Source organism: Thermobia domestica, chromosome 6, assembly GCF_964235325.1.
Source record: "Thermobia domestica chromosome 6, izTheDome1.hap1.1, whole genome shotgun sequence".
Classification (NCBI taxonomy): Eukaryota; Metazoa; Arthropoda; class Insecta; order Zygentoma; family Lepismatidae; genus Thermobia; species Thermobia domestica.
Window position 1 is genome coordinate 200,173,323 of NC_137459.1, and position 20,875 is coordinate 200,194,197.

Here is a 20,875-nt window from a genome sequence, read left to right on the forward strand (position 1 = left end):
TTATTTATTAAACTTTTTTTGCGCTTTGCTATTTGTTGTTTGTTTAGAGGAATTAATTGGAACCTGGTTAAAATATAGCTAATTTAATTAACAACTATTTAATATATATTAGTGGACACAGGTATGTATTGTATGTGAAGTTTTCACTGAATGGTTTTATTGCACCACAATAGTTCGACACAAGACACATCCACTACACACGTTTTGACTGTTTAAAAAACACACACACACTGCTCTTCGTGGCGGCTCATGTTTACTTTCTACAAAAAAAGAGGGAGAAAAAGACCACTCTCCGAGAGCGAAGGAAGCTAAGGACACTGACCATAGCCTGGCATTTATTTTCTTACGTTATAGCTGTTTAGACTAAATATTTTGTAAAAGGAAAAAATACATTTAACATACGCCGCCCACCTTGAAATATTTATATTTTAACACAAATTTTAGTATTGAAGATTTTAATATTGACAATAGATGAAATAAAAATATTAAAATTACAATACTATGCAAATAAATGTTAGAATAAATATATTAAATGATTAATTACTTGTTTTTAGATTGAATTGTTGATGTTTTCCTTTCGTCGAAACGCAATAGGGATAACTTTACTATTGGCCTCTTGTAGAGTTTGTTAGATGTTTTTACTGTTACCGTATGCACGAGACCATTTTTTTTTTGGGTGAGTTTTAATGATCCTGCTAAGCTTTTACAGTTGTGGGGGTTGGTTGCTCTTGCGAAGGATCACCATGTTATTTGGTTTGAAGTTGACAGTTTTTTTGCACCATTTTGGTCTTCGTTGAAGTTGCGACAAATACTCGGAAGACCACCGTCTCCAAAAGTGCTGCGTTAGTTGTTGAGTTAGTTGCCATTTTGTGAGACGATTTACCTTTGTATTTATGAAATTCTTTTGTGGTGGAGCTAATAATGCGTTGCCAGTTAAAAAATGACCGGGTGTGAGGGTCCTAAGATTACTAGGATTAGCTGACATGGGAGTTAGTGGTCGCGAATTAAGACATTTTTTTACTTGAACTAGCACAGTTATTATTTTTTTGTATGTTAGCACTGCATTTTTTAAAATGCGTTTTAAATGATACTTTATTGACTTGATGTTGGATTTTTACAATTTTGGCGTGCATTGTAGCAACCGACGTCTTTTGTTTAACAATTACTGCATTTGAGGTTTCATTGTTAACCTTTACAGCTGGCACTGTTTTTGCTGCTAACCACTTTGGATTTGTCCACCACAATTGATGATTGATTAGCTTGGACGGTTTAACACCACGACTCGCACAGTTTGCAGGATTAGTTTTACTGTTTACGTGATACCACTTGATGTTACTTCGTTGTTGCACTTTACTTACTTGATTTGCTACGAATGTTTTTTATTTACTTGGGCATGACGCAATCCAAGCAAGGGCTACCGTTGAATTAGAATAGGCACTTGTGCTGACTATTTTGACTTTAAGGGATTGAGACACAAAGTCCAATACTTTCACCAGGAGCACTGCGGCACATAGTTTAAGACGTGGCAGTGTTTGTTTTCTGATAGGGGCCACCTTTGTTTTTGCACTTAGCATGTTCACAGCAATGCTTTTGTCATTACGCACACATCTCACATACACTACAGCAGCATACGCAGCCTCTGATGCGTCACAGAACTTAACGAGATGAACTTCCCTTGTATCGTGTGGAATGGCACATTTTTGGATTTTCACTTCCTGCAGCAGTGGAAGTTCATCGCAATAGTCATGCCATTGTTTGATGATGTTGCTTGGAAGAGGGTCATCCCAGCCAATTTCTAGCTTTTAGATTTTTTGCATGAGGAGTTTGGCCTTTATGGTAGTAGGCGCTAGCCACCCCAATGGATTAAATAGTCTGGCCAAGTTAGACAATAACTGTTTCTTTGTAACACTATGACGTGTCTTTGGTACGGTGATTTTGAAGCAGAATGTATTTTTAGACGGACACCATTGCACTCCTAAGGCCTTGATAGTATTATTATCGTCCCAAGGATCTATTGCGTTTGTTTTTTTTTAAATGACTTGGAATGGACTCTAAAACACTTGGTTTATTACTCGCCCACTTGCGCAATTTAAACCCTCCCTTTTTTAGCAGTTGTACTAATTGTGACTGTAGGTGAATTGCTTTTGTCACCGAGTTACTCCCAGTCAGACAATCATCCATGAAGAAATCGTTAAGCACAACTGGTGATGCTAACGGGAAGTTGTGTTTTTCGTCGACGGCCAGCTGCTGGAGATATTTTGTTGCTAAGAATGGTGCACATGCGGTTTTATATGTGACTGTGAGCAATTTGTAGTTTTGAATAGGCTCTTTCGGATTCGATCTCCACACAATGCGTTGAAAGTTTGCGTTTTCTTGCTTTACGCGAATTTGCCTGAACATTATTTTTGCGTTTGCACATAGGGCCACCGGGTGAGTTTGGAAACGCAGCACAATAGACGTGAGATTCTCTTGCAATTTTGGACTAACCATGAGAGTTTCATTCAGTGACACACCTGTCGTGGTTTTTGCACTAGCATCGAACACTACACGCAGTTTAGTAGTTGTGCTACTTTTTTTTAAAACGGCATGGTGAGGAAGGTAGCAACTTGTTGTTGGGGACACACTGTTTTCACTTGGCGAAATAGGTTCCATGTGACCGAGTTTTAAATATTTTGCCATAAATCTGCAATATTGTTTTTGATAGCCAGGCCACCGTACAAACTTTCTCTCTTGTTGATGGAGTTGTTTTACTGCTATATCACGAGAATAGCCAAGGTTAGAATGATTGGTTTTAAACGGTAAGCTAACTTTATATTGACCATTAACTTTTTGATGCGTCACTGCAAAATGTTCTTCACATTTTCTTTTTTTTTATTGTTAAGGGACGCACAAACGGTACTTCTTCGATTTCCCACAATTGCCTTAATGAGACATCTAGATCACAGCACACATGAAATGCGGACACTGCCGATGAACCACTGTAATTTACTTTTCCCGATAACACCCAACCCAGTGCCGTTTTCAATGCGATAGGCGCACCTTGAGGGCCTATGCGTTTGCCTTTTTGGACGAGTAATGGAAACACGTCCGCACCGAGTAGTATGTCCACACCACTTGTTTTGTAGAACTTCGGATTAGCCAGATTTAAATCCTTGATATGGACCCACTTATTAACCCTAGTTAGAGCCTGTTTAGGCATATTTTTGGTCACTTTTTTTTACTACCACTGCTGTTGTTGAATATTCATCGTTATTGTATCTTGACTTAAAAGCAAGATCTACAATTGCACGTGAATTGCATGCACTACTGGAAGCTATTCCCGAAATAGTTATATTTGCACTACGTCTTGGGAGTCCCAGCGCTTGAGCACATCGTTTAGATATAAAACTTACCTCTGATGCACAGTTAAGCAACGCTCGAAAAGATTGAAATTGCCTTTTGTTGTTTTTAACCTTTATCACTGCTGTGGACAGCAATACTTGAGGAAGAACAGTTGTCATTGTTTTCCCATCAGCTGCTACGTGGGAAGACACATCTTGAGCGCACTGAGAGGAAGAATCACCTTTGGGCTTTCTGTTAAAATGTAGTAACGTATGATGTAGCTTTTTACAGCGATGACACCTACCTGATTTACACTGAGCAAGTTTATGTGTTTCTTTTAGGCAATTGAAGCACAAAAGCTTACCCTTTACAAAGGAATGTTTATCGTCTACTGACATTTGAATGAAATCCTTGCATTTATGCAGCGCGTGCTGCAGTCCACACTTTACACATGTCACATTTGCCGAAGCATGATACGTCACTGTCCTACTCTTTCCGGACGAAATTGCCGATTTATGAGCCTGAGGTTTATTTGGTTTGCTTGTCGCGGAAGCTGCGAGTGCGCGTGATCTCTGGTTGAGAAACTGCGATAAGTCTGCGAAAGTTGGAAGTTCGTTTGAGTTAATTGATAGCTCCCATTGTTCTCGTGAATCACTATCCAGTTTTTCAGTTATGTGGTACAGTAGTATAGCATTCCAATGCTCCACAGGAATGTCGAACACTTTCAGAACTCGCACACATTCATTAGTTGTATCCACAAGCCGTTTTAGAGAAGCTGGTGAATCGGCTACTGCACACGGTTGACGAATCAGTCTTTTTATTGTATCATTTACGAGTTCGCGTTTATTTTGGTACCGAGCATTGATTATTTCCCACGCCTCTGTGTAATTTTGATTGGTCACAGACAATGATTGTACAAGTATTGCCGCTTCGCCACGCAAAGATGCCTTCAAATATTGAAGCTTTTGCGCTCCACTTAATAATGCATTACTGTCCACGGATGCCACGAAAAGATCCCGAAACGACAGCCAATCTTTTAAGGAACCATCAAATGTTGGTAATTCCAACTTCGGTAATCGCACTTCACTTACTTTTGAACAGGTTACGTTTTCATTTGATGTTCATGAAACACTTTTTGATTGTTTCATTACCACCAATTTATCAATTAATTCGTCCACTCTGTCTTGCATTGTTTTTATTTTTTTGTCGTACGTATCAAATGTCTCTTGATCACAGGTTTTTGTAAGATCTAACACAAGTTTTTTACAGTCATCTGCTAGTTGATTTGCCTTCTCTATGTAAGTATTCACTAAAGCTTTATTGAAGGACTCACTGTTTATTTTATTCTCCAAGCGCGTTATTTCGCGTTTGGTGACAGTTTTGGAAGCAAGTAATTGTTCCATCGTTGGTCACTTTTCACTACACGGCTAAACAAAGAACGGAAGGGGGGGTGAACGAGACACAGGCAGTTCAGCGGTTGCACAAATTACGCTGGTGTTCTTTACAATTTTACTTATCTTTCTTCTTCGAACACTATTAAAAAGACAGTACACATATATACACACAGTTCAAAATATTGCTCTGTTTTTAGTCTTTACGATTTTTTGTAACAGCAAAATCCGGCCCGGAGGACCAAATGTTTGGGATGCATGCACGAAAGCATTTTTTATTATTTATTAAACTTTTCCTGCGCCTCGCTATTTGTTGTTTGTTTAGAGGAATTAATTGGAACCTGGTTAAAATATAGCTAATTTAATTAACAACTATTTAATATATATTAGTGGACACAGGTATGTATTGTATGTGAAGTTTTCACTGAATGGTTTTATTGCACCACAATAGTTCGACACAAGACACATCCACCACACACGTTTTGACTGTTTAAAAAACACACACACACTGCTCTTCGTGGCGGCTCATGTTTACTTTCTACAAAAAAAGGGGGAGAAAAAGACCACTCTCCGAAAGCGAAGAAAGCTAAGGACACTGACCATAGCCTGGCATTTATTTTCTTACGATATAACTGTTTAAACTAAATATTTTGTAAAAGGAAAAAATACATTTAACACTTTGTATAAATATACGGAACAAAAAGTCCATTTTAAGGAACCACGTATTTTTTGTCTGTAAAGAAGCATGAAATCTAAGATGTTTTCCTTTGAAAATGAAAAAAAAAATAGTTTAACATTCCAGCAAATTAGGCTAAAGAAGACAGATGAGTATTGGAAGTGAATGATTTGATATTAATTTATGCTCTCCGCCGGAAGTCGAACACGGAATCATGTGCACGAAAGACACAGAGCCAGGAGTTAGACCAGTAGTAAGACATTTTCTTCTTGAAGACTCGATTGACGCCCCCCCCCCAGAATAGGATTTTTTAAAAAATAAATCTTATCCCAAGAATTTTCACCTATGTATTATAAATGTTAAATAAAATCTATTGACTTCGAACGACCGCCCCCCCCCCCCCAAACTTTCAGCCTGGATCCGTCCCTGCTACCACCAGACATATATGTTCTTTGCGAGTTTATATTTTGTGAATAACTTCTTTCTTCCACACATCTGTATCTTCCTCACCCTATTAATTGAGTCAAGCGCTGCTAAGCGGAGGAATTCGTAACTATTACAGAAGCTGACCAGTTGTGGCAGAAATTGCAACCGCAAGGGACCAATACGGGAAGATAGGAGCGTTGCAAGAATAAATCCACTTCCCCATGTTAAGAGATAGGAGCTCGCTGCCATATGCTCAATATTACTGCTTCCAGTGGCAACGTTCGCTGCCACCGGAAAGGTAAATCTCTCTCTTTCTTTCCGTTTTTTTAATTGACTTTTTTCAGAAATGCATCAATACTGTTTTGCGCTCAAGAGCAAAGGTTTATTTTTTACTGATACACTACTTTAACACTTAAAAATATTTTTAGTATTAAAAAAAATATCCGGTTGCACAACCATGCAACATATAGTACCAGCCGCCACTGGTATCCCAACAAATAACATATTTATATACAAACTCATTTTTCACGCTGGCAGCCATATTGGATTACAGATTATACTCTCTGATATTTTGTGGATATCTACTATTAACCATAAACGTTTGCTTCTCCAACACCAGTGGTGTGAGCTGGATATGCGTTCGATACATAGTGCGGCATTATGAACTCAGGATGTTGCGTTTTTGAACATTTTGCATATTGTAGTCACTTACTAATCAACATTAATGCCAAATTTGTTTTCGTAGCTTCAGCAGTTTGGTATGCTTATCGTTTCGATATAGGTTTGAAGAGGCCCTCTTGGATTCAAAGTGGCCATATATTTTCAATTAAGCTTTCGTTTACATTTTTACCCACCGCAATTTTGGACAGGGTTGTCGTAGAAAGTCGAGACGTGCTCCATCTTCTTTCACTTAAAAACAGCTTTCAAACGATGTCCTACCTCTCTTGCCATTTGAAACTTTTTAGTTGGACCTCACCTGGGACCATGTGGGGACCCTGGGACAAGATGTTTTCACTTAAATCGTTGTACTTTGAAAATAATGCCACACATCCTTTCTTGTTTTTATATTTGTCTTGCCGTTTCCGATTTATAGGGGTGACCATGGACTTTTCAATTAAGTTTTTGTTTACACTTTGACACGTCGCCACTTTGCACAGGGCTGTTGTAGAGAGACGAGACTTGCTGCATTTTCTTTCATTTTACAATAGCTTTCAAATGATGTGCCACTTAACCCTCTTGCCATTTGAAAATCTTGAGTTGGACCCAGTCTGGGATCCTGCGGGGGACCCTGGGACAAAGTTTTTACTCCAAAAATGTTTGTCGTTGAAAATGATGGGATACGTGATGGCCGAGTTTTCCACTTACCCAACCGTATCCGAACAAATGATTCGGTTCAAACTATTCTGCCAGGTAATTTTTTTTGTAGTTCTTACATTACAAAATATGTTGTAACTCACGATATTCCGCTCGGTGGCACGTATAACTTTGAAATTCATCTAGTTATAATATATCAAATGCAAATACAATTGTATCGTTCGGATCTCAGCGGAGCCACTGCGTGACTCTTCCTTGTCAGAAGTATATAAGGCACATACTGGACACATTCCCATGTGCCTGAGGGAACATGATAGGCATACTCCTACTATGCAATTGTGCTGTTAGGGTTCGTATGTACCGATTTTGATTATTTTTTAGTTAAAAAAGAGTATCCTTTTTCGCAAGTAACAACAAATTTGATCAGGAAGTGATTACAATCATTGGAGTTAGACCATGGAACATGAAACATGAAACAGATGATAGTGTTAATATTGTGTTTATGTTCACCTATAATTCCGTAACACGTAGACCGATTATACAGATCGTTCAAAAAGTCTCTATACACCTGAATTGTCACATATTCAAAGCAACGAGAAAATTTTTTTACCCAAAATTTATTATATTTTATGGCATTAAATCAATATGTACAGGACATAGCATATACACACACATTTTAACACACATTTCCACAGCAAATGTTGGAAATGTCCCCCATGAGCCTCCAAACATGCTTGCACACGTTTCTTCTTGTTCTCAAATACTCTCACAAGTTGTTCATGTGGAATGCTATGAGCAAAATCTCGAATAGCTGTTTCGAGTTCATGTAGCGTGTGGGGGTTCCCTTTATAAACAGAATTCTTTGCATAACCCCAGAAGTAAAAATCCGGGGGAGACAAGTCAGCAGACCGAGGTGGCCACAATCCCTTTGAAATTATTCGATCTCCAAAAACCTCTTGCAATAATCTCATAGATTGGCGAGCTGTATATGCTGTAGCGCCATCTTGTTGTATCCAAGCATTACGAATTTCGTCTTCCGTTAGTTCTCCCATGAACTGGTGAATAATTTCACAATAACGAGTTGAATCTATTGTTTGTCTGAAAAATATGGGGCCGACTCTTCTTCTGGGTATTGCAATCCACACCCCTACCTTCTGGTCATGCAGAGGAACTTCATGTATGACATGTGGGTTTTCTGCACATCACAAACGTGAGTTCTGGGCATTGACGTAACCTGATAAATGGAACCAGGCCTCATCAGTAAAAAAAAAATGTCAGACTTGTCCATAACAAACCGTGTAAACCATTCACAATACTGCACTCGTTTTACACTGTTGGGAGTATGTAACTGTTGCACCGCTCTCACCTTATACGGGATAAGACGCAGTTTCTTACCAACCGCCTTTTGTGCCGTACCAACATTTATTGCTTCTTCCTGGGCAAGTTTTCGAAGTGGTTTATGGGGGCTACGTTGCATTGCATCCGATATGTGTAGCATTTTTTCTTCATCGAGCACTGACGGTCTACCACTTCGATCATAGTCCATTACCGTTCCAATGTCTCTAAATTTATCGATCAGTGCCCTTACAGTGTGACGATTCAGAACATGTGTATCCGGAAACCTAGCTGCAAACTTATCTTTGACTGTCTGTTTGTACTCACCTTGTTCACGGAACACATGTTCAATCAGGGATATTCGTTGTTCCAAAGTTAACACCATGGTTTCAGAGACCGCTAACTAGATGGAACAATCACTTCAAAGTCACTTTGCCGACAGGAATCTAAGAAAGGAACTTCACGCAAGGCGATAATATAGCAGTGTTGCAAACCTTCGCATAAAGTTTTATTTCATGTGACTTTGAATGCGACTTTGACTTGCCACGATTCAGGTATATAGAGACTTTTTGAACGCTCTGTATATATATTAGGGTGTCCCTTATTTTCGGTAATTTCGTGTTGCGATATGCACACCCCAAAAATGTAGAGGAGTGAAATAGCAGCTCTCTACGAGAACGTTAGCCCGTGCCGACTTGACTACAAAAACATAAAATGACGTTTCCACATTATAATACAATTTAGAATTTCCAACCGTGATAACGGAAAAAAACTAAAAGAGACAGAAAATCGAAACTTTGCAAAAAGCAACTACAGAAAGCACGACATCTGCCCGTGTATTGAAGAATATCACCGGATGAAGAGTCTTGCCAACCCAAAAGAAAGTTATGTTTCTGTAAATTAAATGACCTAAATTGAATATCATCATTGCAAGCAAAAATGTAAATAAAGACAAAATAGATTATAAACGCGGATCAGTGTTACAAACTTTTCGAGAAATAACGGGAAACATGTGCAAACATCGTTGGCGTATACAGAGAGTGAGGTACTAACGTTTTGTACACCTTAGATTAAATATTGACAAGAACTGTTTAAGCTGACTCTAACAAGGGAACATCTTATATTGATAGTAGGATTGCCCAATCAAACAATGTGCAATCGATAGAGGAGTGAAAAAAAACCTGAGAAATCGAAAGTTTTACGCAGAAACACAGGAGACATAGAGGAAAGAAGGATCTAGAATCATGTGAAGATAGCAGTGCAAAAGATACACTGACATAGAAAGAACTTCAAAATGATTAAAGTATTCAAAATTATATTTACACAACAGTATAGTAAACAAACATTGTACCCACAGACATGCTCAATAACATCATATGTAATGCAGTGTTGCCAACTGGGCACAACATGTAGTTTTGTTATATGGCACGGCATACAAATTATAACATCTAGAATATTTAATTAGGGGTAGAACCATACCTGTGAAGTGATGTACAGTGTTGCCAACGTTTGAAGATAGGCCTATATGAATTCCTATATGAATATCGGATGTAGAAGAGAACATTCAGTGCACGATTCTAACCAGTTAAAACCAAAATAAGAGACCACAAACAATAATATAATCACTGAAGCACGAAAATAAGGGACGAAGCACAGTGTCGAAGCAGGTTTGCCCAAGTGGAAAATCAGAATAGTATCAAACACAACACACAAAACTGAAATGATGCCTGCTCTTTGATTGAGAATTGATTAGCAGGCTCACGTTTCTGGTGCACGTAATCGTATCACCTCACACATTATTGGTAGTAAAATTTTTAAGTGTTGCTGCTGATAAAGCGCTCCGCAGTGTATTGGTAAGGTATGTACTCTTTTACATCCGAAATTAATGTAGGAATGCATATAGGCCTATCTTCAAATGTTGGCAACACGGTACATCATGACTTCACAGGTATGCTTCTAATCATAATTAGATTTTCTACATGTTATAATTTGTATTCCGTGCCATTTAACAAAACTTCATTTTGTGCTAAGTTTTCAACACTGCATTACATATGATGTTATTGATCATGTCTGTGGGTACAATGTTTGCTTACTATACTATTGTGTAAATACCATTTTGATTACTTTAATCATTTTGAAGTTCTTTCTGTATCAGTGTATCTTTTGCATTGCTATCTTCACATGATTCTAGATTCTTCTTTCCTCTGTATTTCCTGTGTTTTTGGATGTCGACCCGTAAGACTTTGGATTTTTACTTTTCTTCACTCCTCTATCGATTGGACATTTAGTCAGGTTCACTATGTCATGATATATAACTTCGCGGGAACTTTGTGGAGAGTCTGAAAAGTGTACATTTCTTGAAAGCTTATAGTATAAGCAATAAGAAAAGCAATGTTTCCATTTCCTACGAGTCCTACGTGGACGCCATCTTGGATTTTACAAAATGGCTGACGTAAAAAAAAATTTTGTTAATATCTGAGCTTCTAAACAACATAAAAATATAATTTTGACAGATAAACATGCATTTTCCATTCTAGGGCCCGTGTGGAGATTAACATTTGCAAATCCGATCTAAAACATGTAATTTTTAGGTGTATTACGCAAACTAAAAACGACCGTTCAATCAATCTTGTTTATTTTAATAAGCGTTTTGTAGATTTTAAACTATATTATATTATATTATGGTTATGACAGCAATCATATATTGAAGTTGTGTTTTTATGATTGCAGGGCCTGAACATGAGTGAATAACCACAAACTGCTGAAATAATTTGTCAAGGTCAATCACCTGTGAATTGGAAGCTATGTATATTGTGTCAGTCCTCAATGAGAAGGAGAAGTTGGTACAAAATCCTCGGATTTACTCTTACCAGCGCATTATGGACGTAGTAGCAGAGAGGGCCAGTTTGCAAGATGGTATGTACGTTGATATCCATCGACGAATTTACAGCGGGAAAGACGCACTCTGTACACATCAATTAGTCTACCATCGTAGTTGCTATTCAAATGCAGTTAACAACGACCAAATCCAACGTGCCCGAGACCGTTATGCAGATGCATTAGCAAGTGGTAGACACGTGCCCAAGAAACGGGGATTCAAAAGAGGAAGATTTGAAACAGACGAAACAGGTTCATCAACATCTGACTCTTCTTCACCATTCACCAGGTGACATACATGCAAACTGAATAAGGAAAAATGTTTCTTTTGTCAGAACGATGGAGATGAGAAGCTTTATCAAGTGAGGACAGTCAACGCTGGGGAATCTTTAAAAGAAACTGTTAAAAGATCTGATAATTTAACACTGAAAACAAGATTGAACACATGCATTGTATATGCAATTTATGTCCGGTACCACAAATCTTCTTGGACAAAGCATGTTTTCCATGGACAGCGAGAAGGCCGCACCAGCAGAGCAGACCGCAAAGGGCCCTTGTTACAGCGTGCAAGTCTGCTCGAGTTGATAAACCTAGTTTACATCCAAACACAGAACAAAGCATACTTACCTATGCAAGATATCGAAACTACTTATGTGAATATGCTTGGTACAGAAGGCTTGGAAAAACACAAACCTACATCCACTAGAAAATGGCTCAAAGAAATGATTATGAATGCCTTTCCACATCTCAAGTCCTGTCTTTCAAAAAACCGAAGGCAATCAGCTGTTCTTTATTCTCCAGAGGCCTGTGATGAACTCACGGTTCATTCTGCTTTGGAAAATAGTAATGACGATGCGGGCAACATGCAGAAAATCTACGAAGCAGCACAGGAAGACCATCACAAACTTGACAAAGCCACTCACGGATAAAAACACCATACAGGTCACCAGTGACATACATGATGTTCCAGCCGAATTGTACACCGCGATCCGATGGATCATCACAGGACCGATTGACAGCCTTAAAACTGAAAGGAGGACCAACGCTGTTGACCGAGCAGCACTGACTTTGAGTCAAAATATCATGTATGAATTAAAATCGAAGCGTCAGGCCAGCTACAAGCCAATAAACGAATCATCAGTGTTCAGACAACCCAATGCACGAGAAAACCCACAGGTCCTGGGACTGTCGCTGGCCGTTTATCAGAACACCCGCGATAAGAAGTTGATGAATCTTCTCAGTTCACATGGGTACTGTGTTCCTTATGGCCGTACCCTACTTTTGGAAACTGCTTTGGCCAATGTTGTTGTAGAAAACACGCGACAGTTAGAAGGTGTGTATGTACCAGCATTCTTAAAGAAGGGTGCCTTTGTGTTCTTTGCAGTCGATAACACAGATTTTGCAGAGGACACTCCTGATGGGAAAGGAACAACACATGGAACTATAACTGCTGTATATCAGAAAGCAGATGTTCTTGGAGAACCTGTTGCATCACCCTTGAAGATAACTGATGCCCACACTTTATCTGTTATTCCATACTATGTACTTATAATGCACTGTGACAAGCCAAAAGCACGGCACACCCCGAGAACAGAACACTTTGTCATAAGCCAGAATATATCAGGTTCCTACCAACAATCACAATTTGGATGGATTGTTGCTACTGCTATGTCCAGATTGAAGCAAGAGAAAGCATCCAGCATTATTCCCGGGTGGGCAGGATACAACTCAATGTTGTCCGAAAGCAAGCAACTTGCCCACGTCGGAGCCCTACCACTGCTACCCGAGCTGGCACACGAGTGGTCAACGCTGTTGACTGTGATCATGTAAGCGAGTGAACTGAGGAAGTTGACTGTTGGTGAAGATCATCCTACTGTCATTTCATTTGACATGGCTCTGTATGAGAAGGTGGTCCAACTGCTAGATGCCAGACCTGACCTGAAACGCACAGTATTCCCGTGACTGGGAGAACTACATGCTGTTATGGCTGCCCTACGTGCTCTGGGCACCTCTAAAAAGAACTCAGGTATTGATAATGCGTGGATAGAAGCTGATGTGTATGGGTCTCTAACAACAAGACAAATCTTGAAATGTACCCATTACAAGTGTGCTCTTCGTGGCCATACGTGTACATATATTGCTCTGTATGAAATGTTGCTGGATGAATTCTTCATTGATATTCCGAAGCTAAAGCAGGTGTGTTTGATGGCAACAGAAAGAGTTGAAACTGCCTGTTCTGAGAGAAACAAGACAAAAAGTGAGTCCATGAAACAAGCAAACAACACACTACTTGAGGCCATCTTCACTAGTGATTTAAGCACACAGTTCCATACATGGGTGAAACAGAGATCCAAAAATGCAATGTTCAAGTCAATGATGAACTACCTATAGCGAGTGGAAACAACTCTTATGTTTATCGCTGCAACTCGGAATGCAGATCTTGAGATTCATCTTCAAGCTGGACAGAAGCTCAGAAAGCTCTTCTTTGCATTTGACTGGATCAAATACAAACGACTCTGGCCAAGATACATCACGGACATGCATGACCTTAGAAGCAATCACCCTCAAACATGGGCAGAACTGAAAGCAGGTAACATTTCAGTAACGAAAAATGATATCCCCTTTGTATCCATCGGGGCAGACCATGCATGCAAGCATCTGAACAAGCTCATAAAAATTCATTCTGGAATTGTCGGCATCTCGAACAATGCCAATGCTCGACAGAGATTCTTCATGGTTACACCTGAACTCTCCCGTGTTGTCAATGAGCTTACGAGTCAGTTTGATTTAGACAGTGATAAAACCAGAGAGCATCATGAACAGTCTTGGACCAAGTACAGTCAAGAAGCATCATCATGTTATAGACAAGATAAAGGAAGCAATTTTGAAACACGGAAATCCATTTGCTGCTGTAGGTGACAAGTTGTACAATATTATCACTCACACCTTCATCCCTGATGAATATGTATAAATGATCGTGAATGCAGATGAGAATGGCCAAAAGCTGTACGAAGAATACGTGTCTGAGCGAATCAATGGGGATGTTAGTCTATGGGCACCAGTAAAGAAGGAGAACAACAAGATGTTTATGTCGGCAAATAAGAAAACCAAAGTACAACTCCGAGACAAGACTGTGGATCTACAGGAGACCAGGAACTTATATGGCAGAATGATGGTCTGGCAAGGTCCACCAGAGACATTCATCAGAAAGAGGCCATTGGGAATTACGAATTCACTGTGACACCAAGAGCTCTTTTTGCTCCAGATGGTACAATCTTGCCATGCCTTGACAAGTCAAAACTGATCAGTCTCCTCAACAATTTGGCAACAGCAGAAACATTAAAGGAAAATTTGCTCCCAGAGGATTGGATGGACACAACATCAGATGCTCCAAGTCGTAGGATCGCCCTGGTAGATGGGATGGTTCTTCTTCAGAAGATGGCCAAAAAACCAGCAACGATGGCGACGGTCAAAGATCTCGATGCTTCCTTCAATAGCAGGCTTATGTCTCTCGTGGGAAATTATGATGAAATCATCCTTGTGTTTGATACATACAGAGAAGATTCAAAGGTGCTACTAGGGATAGAAGAAGGCAAGGAAAAGCACCAATTCAGTATCAGATCAGAGATGACACAAACATTAAACACATCCCAATGAACAGGTTTCTTTCACATGACAAGACAAAAGCAGACCTGACAAACTATCTTGCTGCTAAGATTCAAGAGTACAATAGTTCCTCACAAAAACTCATCATTACTTCTTCTTCAGGGCGCACCAGCAGCAACAAATATTTAGTTTTCGACGACAACAATCATGAAGAAGCAGACACACTGTTGATCTACCAAGCTGTCCTGGCAACACAACGAAACTCGCCGGATGCAAAGATGGTTTTCTTTTCCCCAGATACTGATGTCCTAGTGTTAGTTATAGTTAACTATGACCTCATTCTGAAGAATACGTCGATTTCAATGGTCTCTGGAGTAATCGACATAGAGAAAATAAAGAGAGCCCTAGGGCCGGAAAAAGCAAAGGCTTTGCCAGCTTTCCATGCATTCACTGGAGCCGACAACACTGGACGGTTCTCTTGTATAGGTAAAGCAACCTGGCTGCAAGCTTTCATAAAAGCAAACCCAGATGTGATCAGTTCTATGCAGATGCTTTCAACAGAAGCAGGAGTGTCCGATACGATGTTGTCAAGTCTTGCTAGCTTCGTCTGTGTAGCTTATTGCCCCAAAGGCATCTATATCGACAATATCATCGAACTGCGATGGCATCTATTTTGCAAGCATATGGCAGAAAGTGACAAGCTACCTCCCACACTAGGAGCTCTCAAATAGCATGTCCTCAGAGTCCACATCCAAGCCAGGGTGTGGGGACAGGCTAACATCGCTATGCAAGATCATCAGCTGGATCCCACAAAGAATGGCTATCTCAAAGATTTGGATGGCCAGCTGAAACCAACCATGACAGATATTCTTCCAGCTCCAAAGGCAATAATTGAGATGATTAATTGTCAATGCAAATAAGACTGTTCTTCTGCAAGGTGTTCTTGCAGAGCAAATAAGCCTACGTTATCATGCACCGATCTTTGCCAGTGCGGCAGTGTGTGTACAAATGATGAGGACACACAAACATAGTATGAAACTGATGATGACAATGACGACGATGAATTGTAAAGACTCTGTAGTTGCTATAAAATTAAAAATATTAAATCCTATGTTGTTGGTGTCAGGAAATTTGTATAAAAAGCCATTTGATATAAATCAACATAGTTTGTCGCTTAATCTAGATCATTTATTTCGATACCATTGGATTCCCTAGTCCGGAAAATGCATGTTTATCTGTCAAAATTATATTTTTATGTTGTTTAGAAGCTCAGATATTAACAAAAATTGTTTTTACGTCAGCCATTTTGTAAAATCCAAGATGGCGCTCACGTAGGACTCGTAGAAAATGGAAACATTGTTTTTCTTGTTGGTTATACTATAAGCTTTCAGAAAATGTATACTTTTCATACTCTCCAACAATTTCCGGCGAAATTACATAGTGAACCTGACTAATTGTTTGATTGGGTAATGCTACTATCAATATAAGATGTTCCCTTGCGAGTCTAGAAGGGTCAGCTGAAGAGCGTTGCCATCAACAGAAGAGAAAAGTTGAGTTTGGAAAAGGCACAATAACTCGGAAGAGGTCAGTAAAGTGCTGTATGGTTTAAAATCTATTATGCAAGCCGGTAGAGCATGAGGAGTAGTACCGTAGTTATGTAGGATCGATAAGTCACGTACTGAGAGAGATATTCTGTATCTTGTTAAAGCTGAGAAGTAAGGTTTGTAAAAGGTGGCAACGCTGCACAGCGACGGTTTTTTAATCTTGACGTCATCATCGTTATCAGCGACCTCAAAAACCCACGGGTACATAAACCCATGTAAATTGCACGCTGTTTTCATATTTTAACCAGATTGTTAGGAATATAACCCGCTGTGCAGCGTTGCCACCTCTTACAAACATTATGTCTCAGCTTTAACAAGATACCGAATATCCCTGTCAGTACGTGACTTATCGATCTCACATAACCACGGTACTGCTCCTCATGTTTTACCGCCTTACATTATAGGTTTTAAACCATACAGCACTAATGACTTTTTCCGATGTATTATACCTTTTCCAATCTCAGCTTTTCTTTTCTGCTGATGGCAACACTGATCAGCTGACCCTTCTAGACTTAGAGTCAGCTTAAATAGTTCTTGTCAGTATTGACGGCGTACAAAATGTTAGTATCTCACTCTCTGTATGCGCCAACGGTGTTTTCACATATTTCCTTTTATGTCTCGAAACGTTTGCAACACTGATCCGCGTTTATAATCTCTTTTGTATTTATGTTTATCGTTGCTTCCAATGATGATATCCAATTTAGGTCATTTAATTTACAGAAACATAACTTTCTTTTGGGTTGGCAACACTGTTCATCCGCAGATGTTCTTTAATATACAGCAGATGTCGTCCTTTCTCTAGTTGTATCGTGCAAAGTTTAGTTTCTCTGACTCTTTTAGTTTCTCCGTTCCACGGTTGGAAATTTTAAATTATATTATAATGTGGAAATGTCATTTTATGACTTTGTCATCAAGTCGGCACGGGTTAACGTTCTCGTAGAGAGCTGCTATTTCACTAATGCGTGTTTACGGTCATATAGATTACATTTGGGAGGGGTCCGTATCGCAACACGAAATTACCGAGAATAAGAGACCCCTAATAGGGTATTAATGAACTATACCGACAAACTGTAAGAGGAGATTCCTTACATCAAAATAAGAGGAAAAGTTCATATGAACCTATGGCGAAAACTGTATAGTTTCAGAGCTAGGGGCTGTCCAAAATCACGAGAAAGCTAAATTTCAATAGGCCCTATTTCAATTTCCAGAAACTGTCAATGGTGATTCTTATCAGCGTAAAGGAAGCCATGCATGCACAATCCAAAATGCATATTTCATCAATTTTCAGTAGGTATACAGGGTATTTCCTACAGGGTGTAATTCTCAGATATGCTCTCAATAGAGTTTTCAGATATACCCTGATTTCAAGGAGGATCCAAAGTAGGCAGGAGGTAGGCCTTGACAACAATGGACATCCCATTCTTCGGAAGGAAGGTGGAAGTATTAGGAACCGGCAGCTCCATGATTTTTTTTTGTGTGTGTGTTCGAAATAACATGTGATGATATGTATTTCGTCACGGTATATTTCACGTTTTCTGCACTTACAAGCGTGAAAGAAAACATCGCAGCATGCGTTTTCCCGAGTACAAGAGACAATGCTGCTGATGATCCTTAACACTTCGGACATTGCGTCAAAGGATTCCGTGTTCACTGCTGCCAAGGCTTATCGTTTGAATACTTTGGACCACTCATAAAGTCAGAGCATATCTCAAAATTCGGTTAATGGCATGTCTGGGAATTTCACCCTGCAGAGAATACTCTGTACACCCATTGAACATTAATGAAATATCCATTTTTGGATTGCGTATGCGTGACATCCTTTACGCTGATAAGGACCACCATCCACAGTCTCTCGAATTGAAAATAGGGCCTCTTGAAATTTGGCTTTTTCGCGATTTCGGACCGCCCTAACTCTGAAACTATGCACTTTTTGCCATAGGTCCATATGAAGTTTTTATCTTATTTTGATGCGACGAATCACCTCTTACAGTTTATCGGTCATTAACACCCTAAATATATATAAATGAGCTACTAGGGGAACATAATGATATATCATATTACTTTCGAGTAAACTGGGAAAGAAGGTTCAGCATTCCTATTCAACTCAACGCAATGACACACCAATCAAGCTTTCCTTGCAATCTGCAGGTATATTTCCGAAATTAAACTACCTACATAGTCCAATCCTAAGGGTAAATACATACCGAAGAGACCTCGCGATCAAGGTTGAGGTTTAAAAAAATGAAATCTTTGAGTTTTACGTCCCACGGTTATGCCGGTTAGGCTAAAGGAGACGGTGATTATGAGAGATGAGTGAAATGGTGGAATGAAGAAAGTGGGAGGAAACGGGAGAACCCCGAGAAAACTCACGAGCACGGTGTTTGTCCACCACAAAGTTCACTTGGCGGGGGCTGGGATCGAACCCGGGACCCCAAGCACCAGAGGTGAACGCTCTACCACTGAGCCACCGCGCCCCCACAAGGTTGAGGTTTAAGTAGCAGTCATTGCCTCGATGTCTAGGTCTCGATGGATGAAGGGCGAACATAGCGAGGAGGTCACACCCTCGCTGTAAGTTCTCAGTTTGAATAGAAACATTACTATGAAGCGTGTGAAATTATTGCGTCAGTGAATAAAAATCACTGTGAAACTACATTTTGAAATTCAAAGAACCAAACAGTTTACAAATAGTGACGGACGCGGGACGAGATATGAGAAATGCCAAAGTCTCGTCTCTTGCTTCGCAAATATATGTGAGTCATCTCTTGCCCATCCCTATCAATAAATCAAACACTTTTACATTTTTTTTTTATTTTCTGTGAAGAAATGCCCTCTTTCAGCACGCAGGCAACAAATCATTTCCATGTAAAATTTAAAAAAGCAGGTATGTCTTCAGGTTTCGAGGTGGAGGGGGTATTATCTTCAGCAAATGAAGTTTCGTTACTGCAATTCCATTATTCGACGTTTCCTCCCTATGGATACGTGTCTGTCTTTACAGGTACTTCTTTACCTTATCGAATTTAGAAGAAGCCCGTTTTAATTAATCTCAGAATTGGGGGGGGGCGTGGAGATTTTAAGCATTGATATGGTTAATAGTAGCTTCTTTTTGCTTTAGAAATTCCACAATTTACGGACTTTAGCCCGAAAGCCCCTCCCTGTAACAGCCACTCCCTTATATAATAATAAGCTACAGTATAATTCTTACATAAATATGAATAGCTCATCTGACATTCCCATTTCAGTTGCTATTTTCTTGTATTCTCTATTTAAAACGTGTCCATTATGACCTTTGTGTTTCTTATTCCATACTGCTGGAACATTGCTCACTAGTTCTATTAATATGTCTTTCGTAGTCAAATTTAATAGTGCAGCAAAACCTCTCGAGCATAGACACACACAATCCTCTGTAGACGAAATTCTAAACAAATGAAGACTTTATTCCGGGCAGCGCTTCAGGGAGAACCAATGAGAACACGAGCCACAGCGATGCTTCCACTAAACATTGATGTGGAAACAAACTTGGTTGTTTATCATCGCGACCACTAATTCACCCTCGCGGTCGACCTCTAGGTCGCGATGTAGCGTACATCTTCAGCATGAGCCTACCCATTTGAATCCATGTATTTGTGCCAGTATGGAGGTAGCGACCGCGACTTAAACCTCGATCTCGATCGCGAGGTCTCTTCAGTATGTTTTTACCCTAACGCACTCCATCTATTTAGCTCAATTTTACTGGAAGTGTCACTTACCATTATGTTCGCCCCAGCCACTCAATGGTCACACATTTTTCGAAAGCTGTCCTAGTTTATAGGAAATTAGTGTTCTACCTTTAGAGAAAAATTAAATAAAGTTAAAAATAGGATAAGAGACTTCAACGCAGTAACAAGCAGAAAAAGTAATATTAACAATATTAAATAATTTTAAAACAATATTATTCGACTTCAGCAAAAGCACTAAAAGTAGAAAATAATATAAGTGCTGGAAAGCAGGAAATAATAATAATAATGCGCTTAAAAGCAGAAAATTACTCATTATTATTTTATACAAAATATGATAAAAAAATGAAGTTTGTGCCAAGCGGAACAAATTAATGCTTCATAAAATTATATGTAATTCATTTAGCTTGGTACAGACTTCAGTTTGTTGATAGATAATAATAATTAATATTTTTTTTCTTTTCAGCGCTTATTATTATTATTATATTTTTCTGCTTTTTGGTGCTCTTGTTTATATAGGAGAGCACATTTTTTCGACTATGGTATGTGAAGGCCCAGAATCCTTTAGGGTTGAGGGGGGCGCGGTGGCTCAGTGGTAGAGCGTTCACCTCT

The 20,875-nt window shown here is 39.3% G+C and overlaps 1 protein-coding gene across 1 annotated transcript; it reads right to left on the bottom strand.

Moving 5' to 3' along the window:
* Window positions 1-3,191: 3,191 nt before the first annotated feature.
* On the bottom strand, window positions 3,192-4,724 carry LOC145687409 (uncharacterized). Its single transcript, XM_081760867.1, has 2 exons — window positions 4,589-4,724; window positions 3,192-4,411 (listed from the first exon to the last, which is right to left on the bottom strand). The coding sequence occupies exons 1-2, from the start codon at window positions 4,722-4,724 to the stop codon at window positions 3,192-3,194; spliced, it is 1,356 nt and encodes a 451-aa protein (XP_081616993.1).
* Between the last annotated feature and the right edge of the window lie 16,151 nt (window positions 4,725-20,875).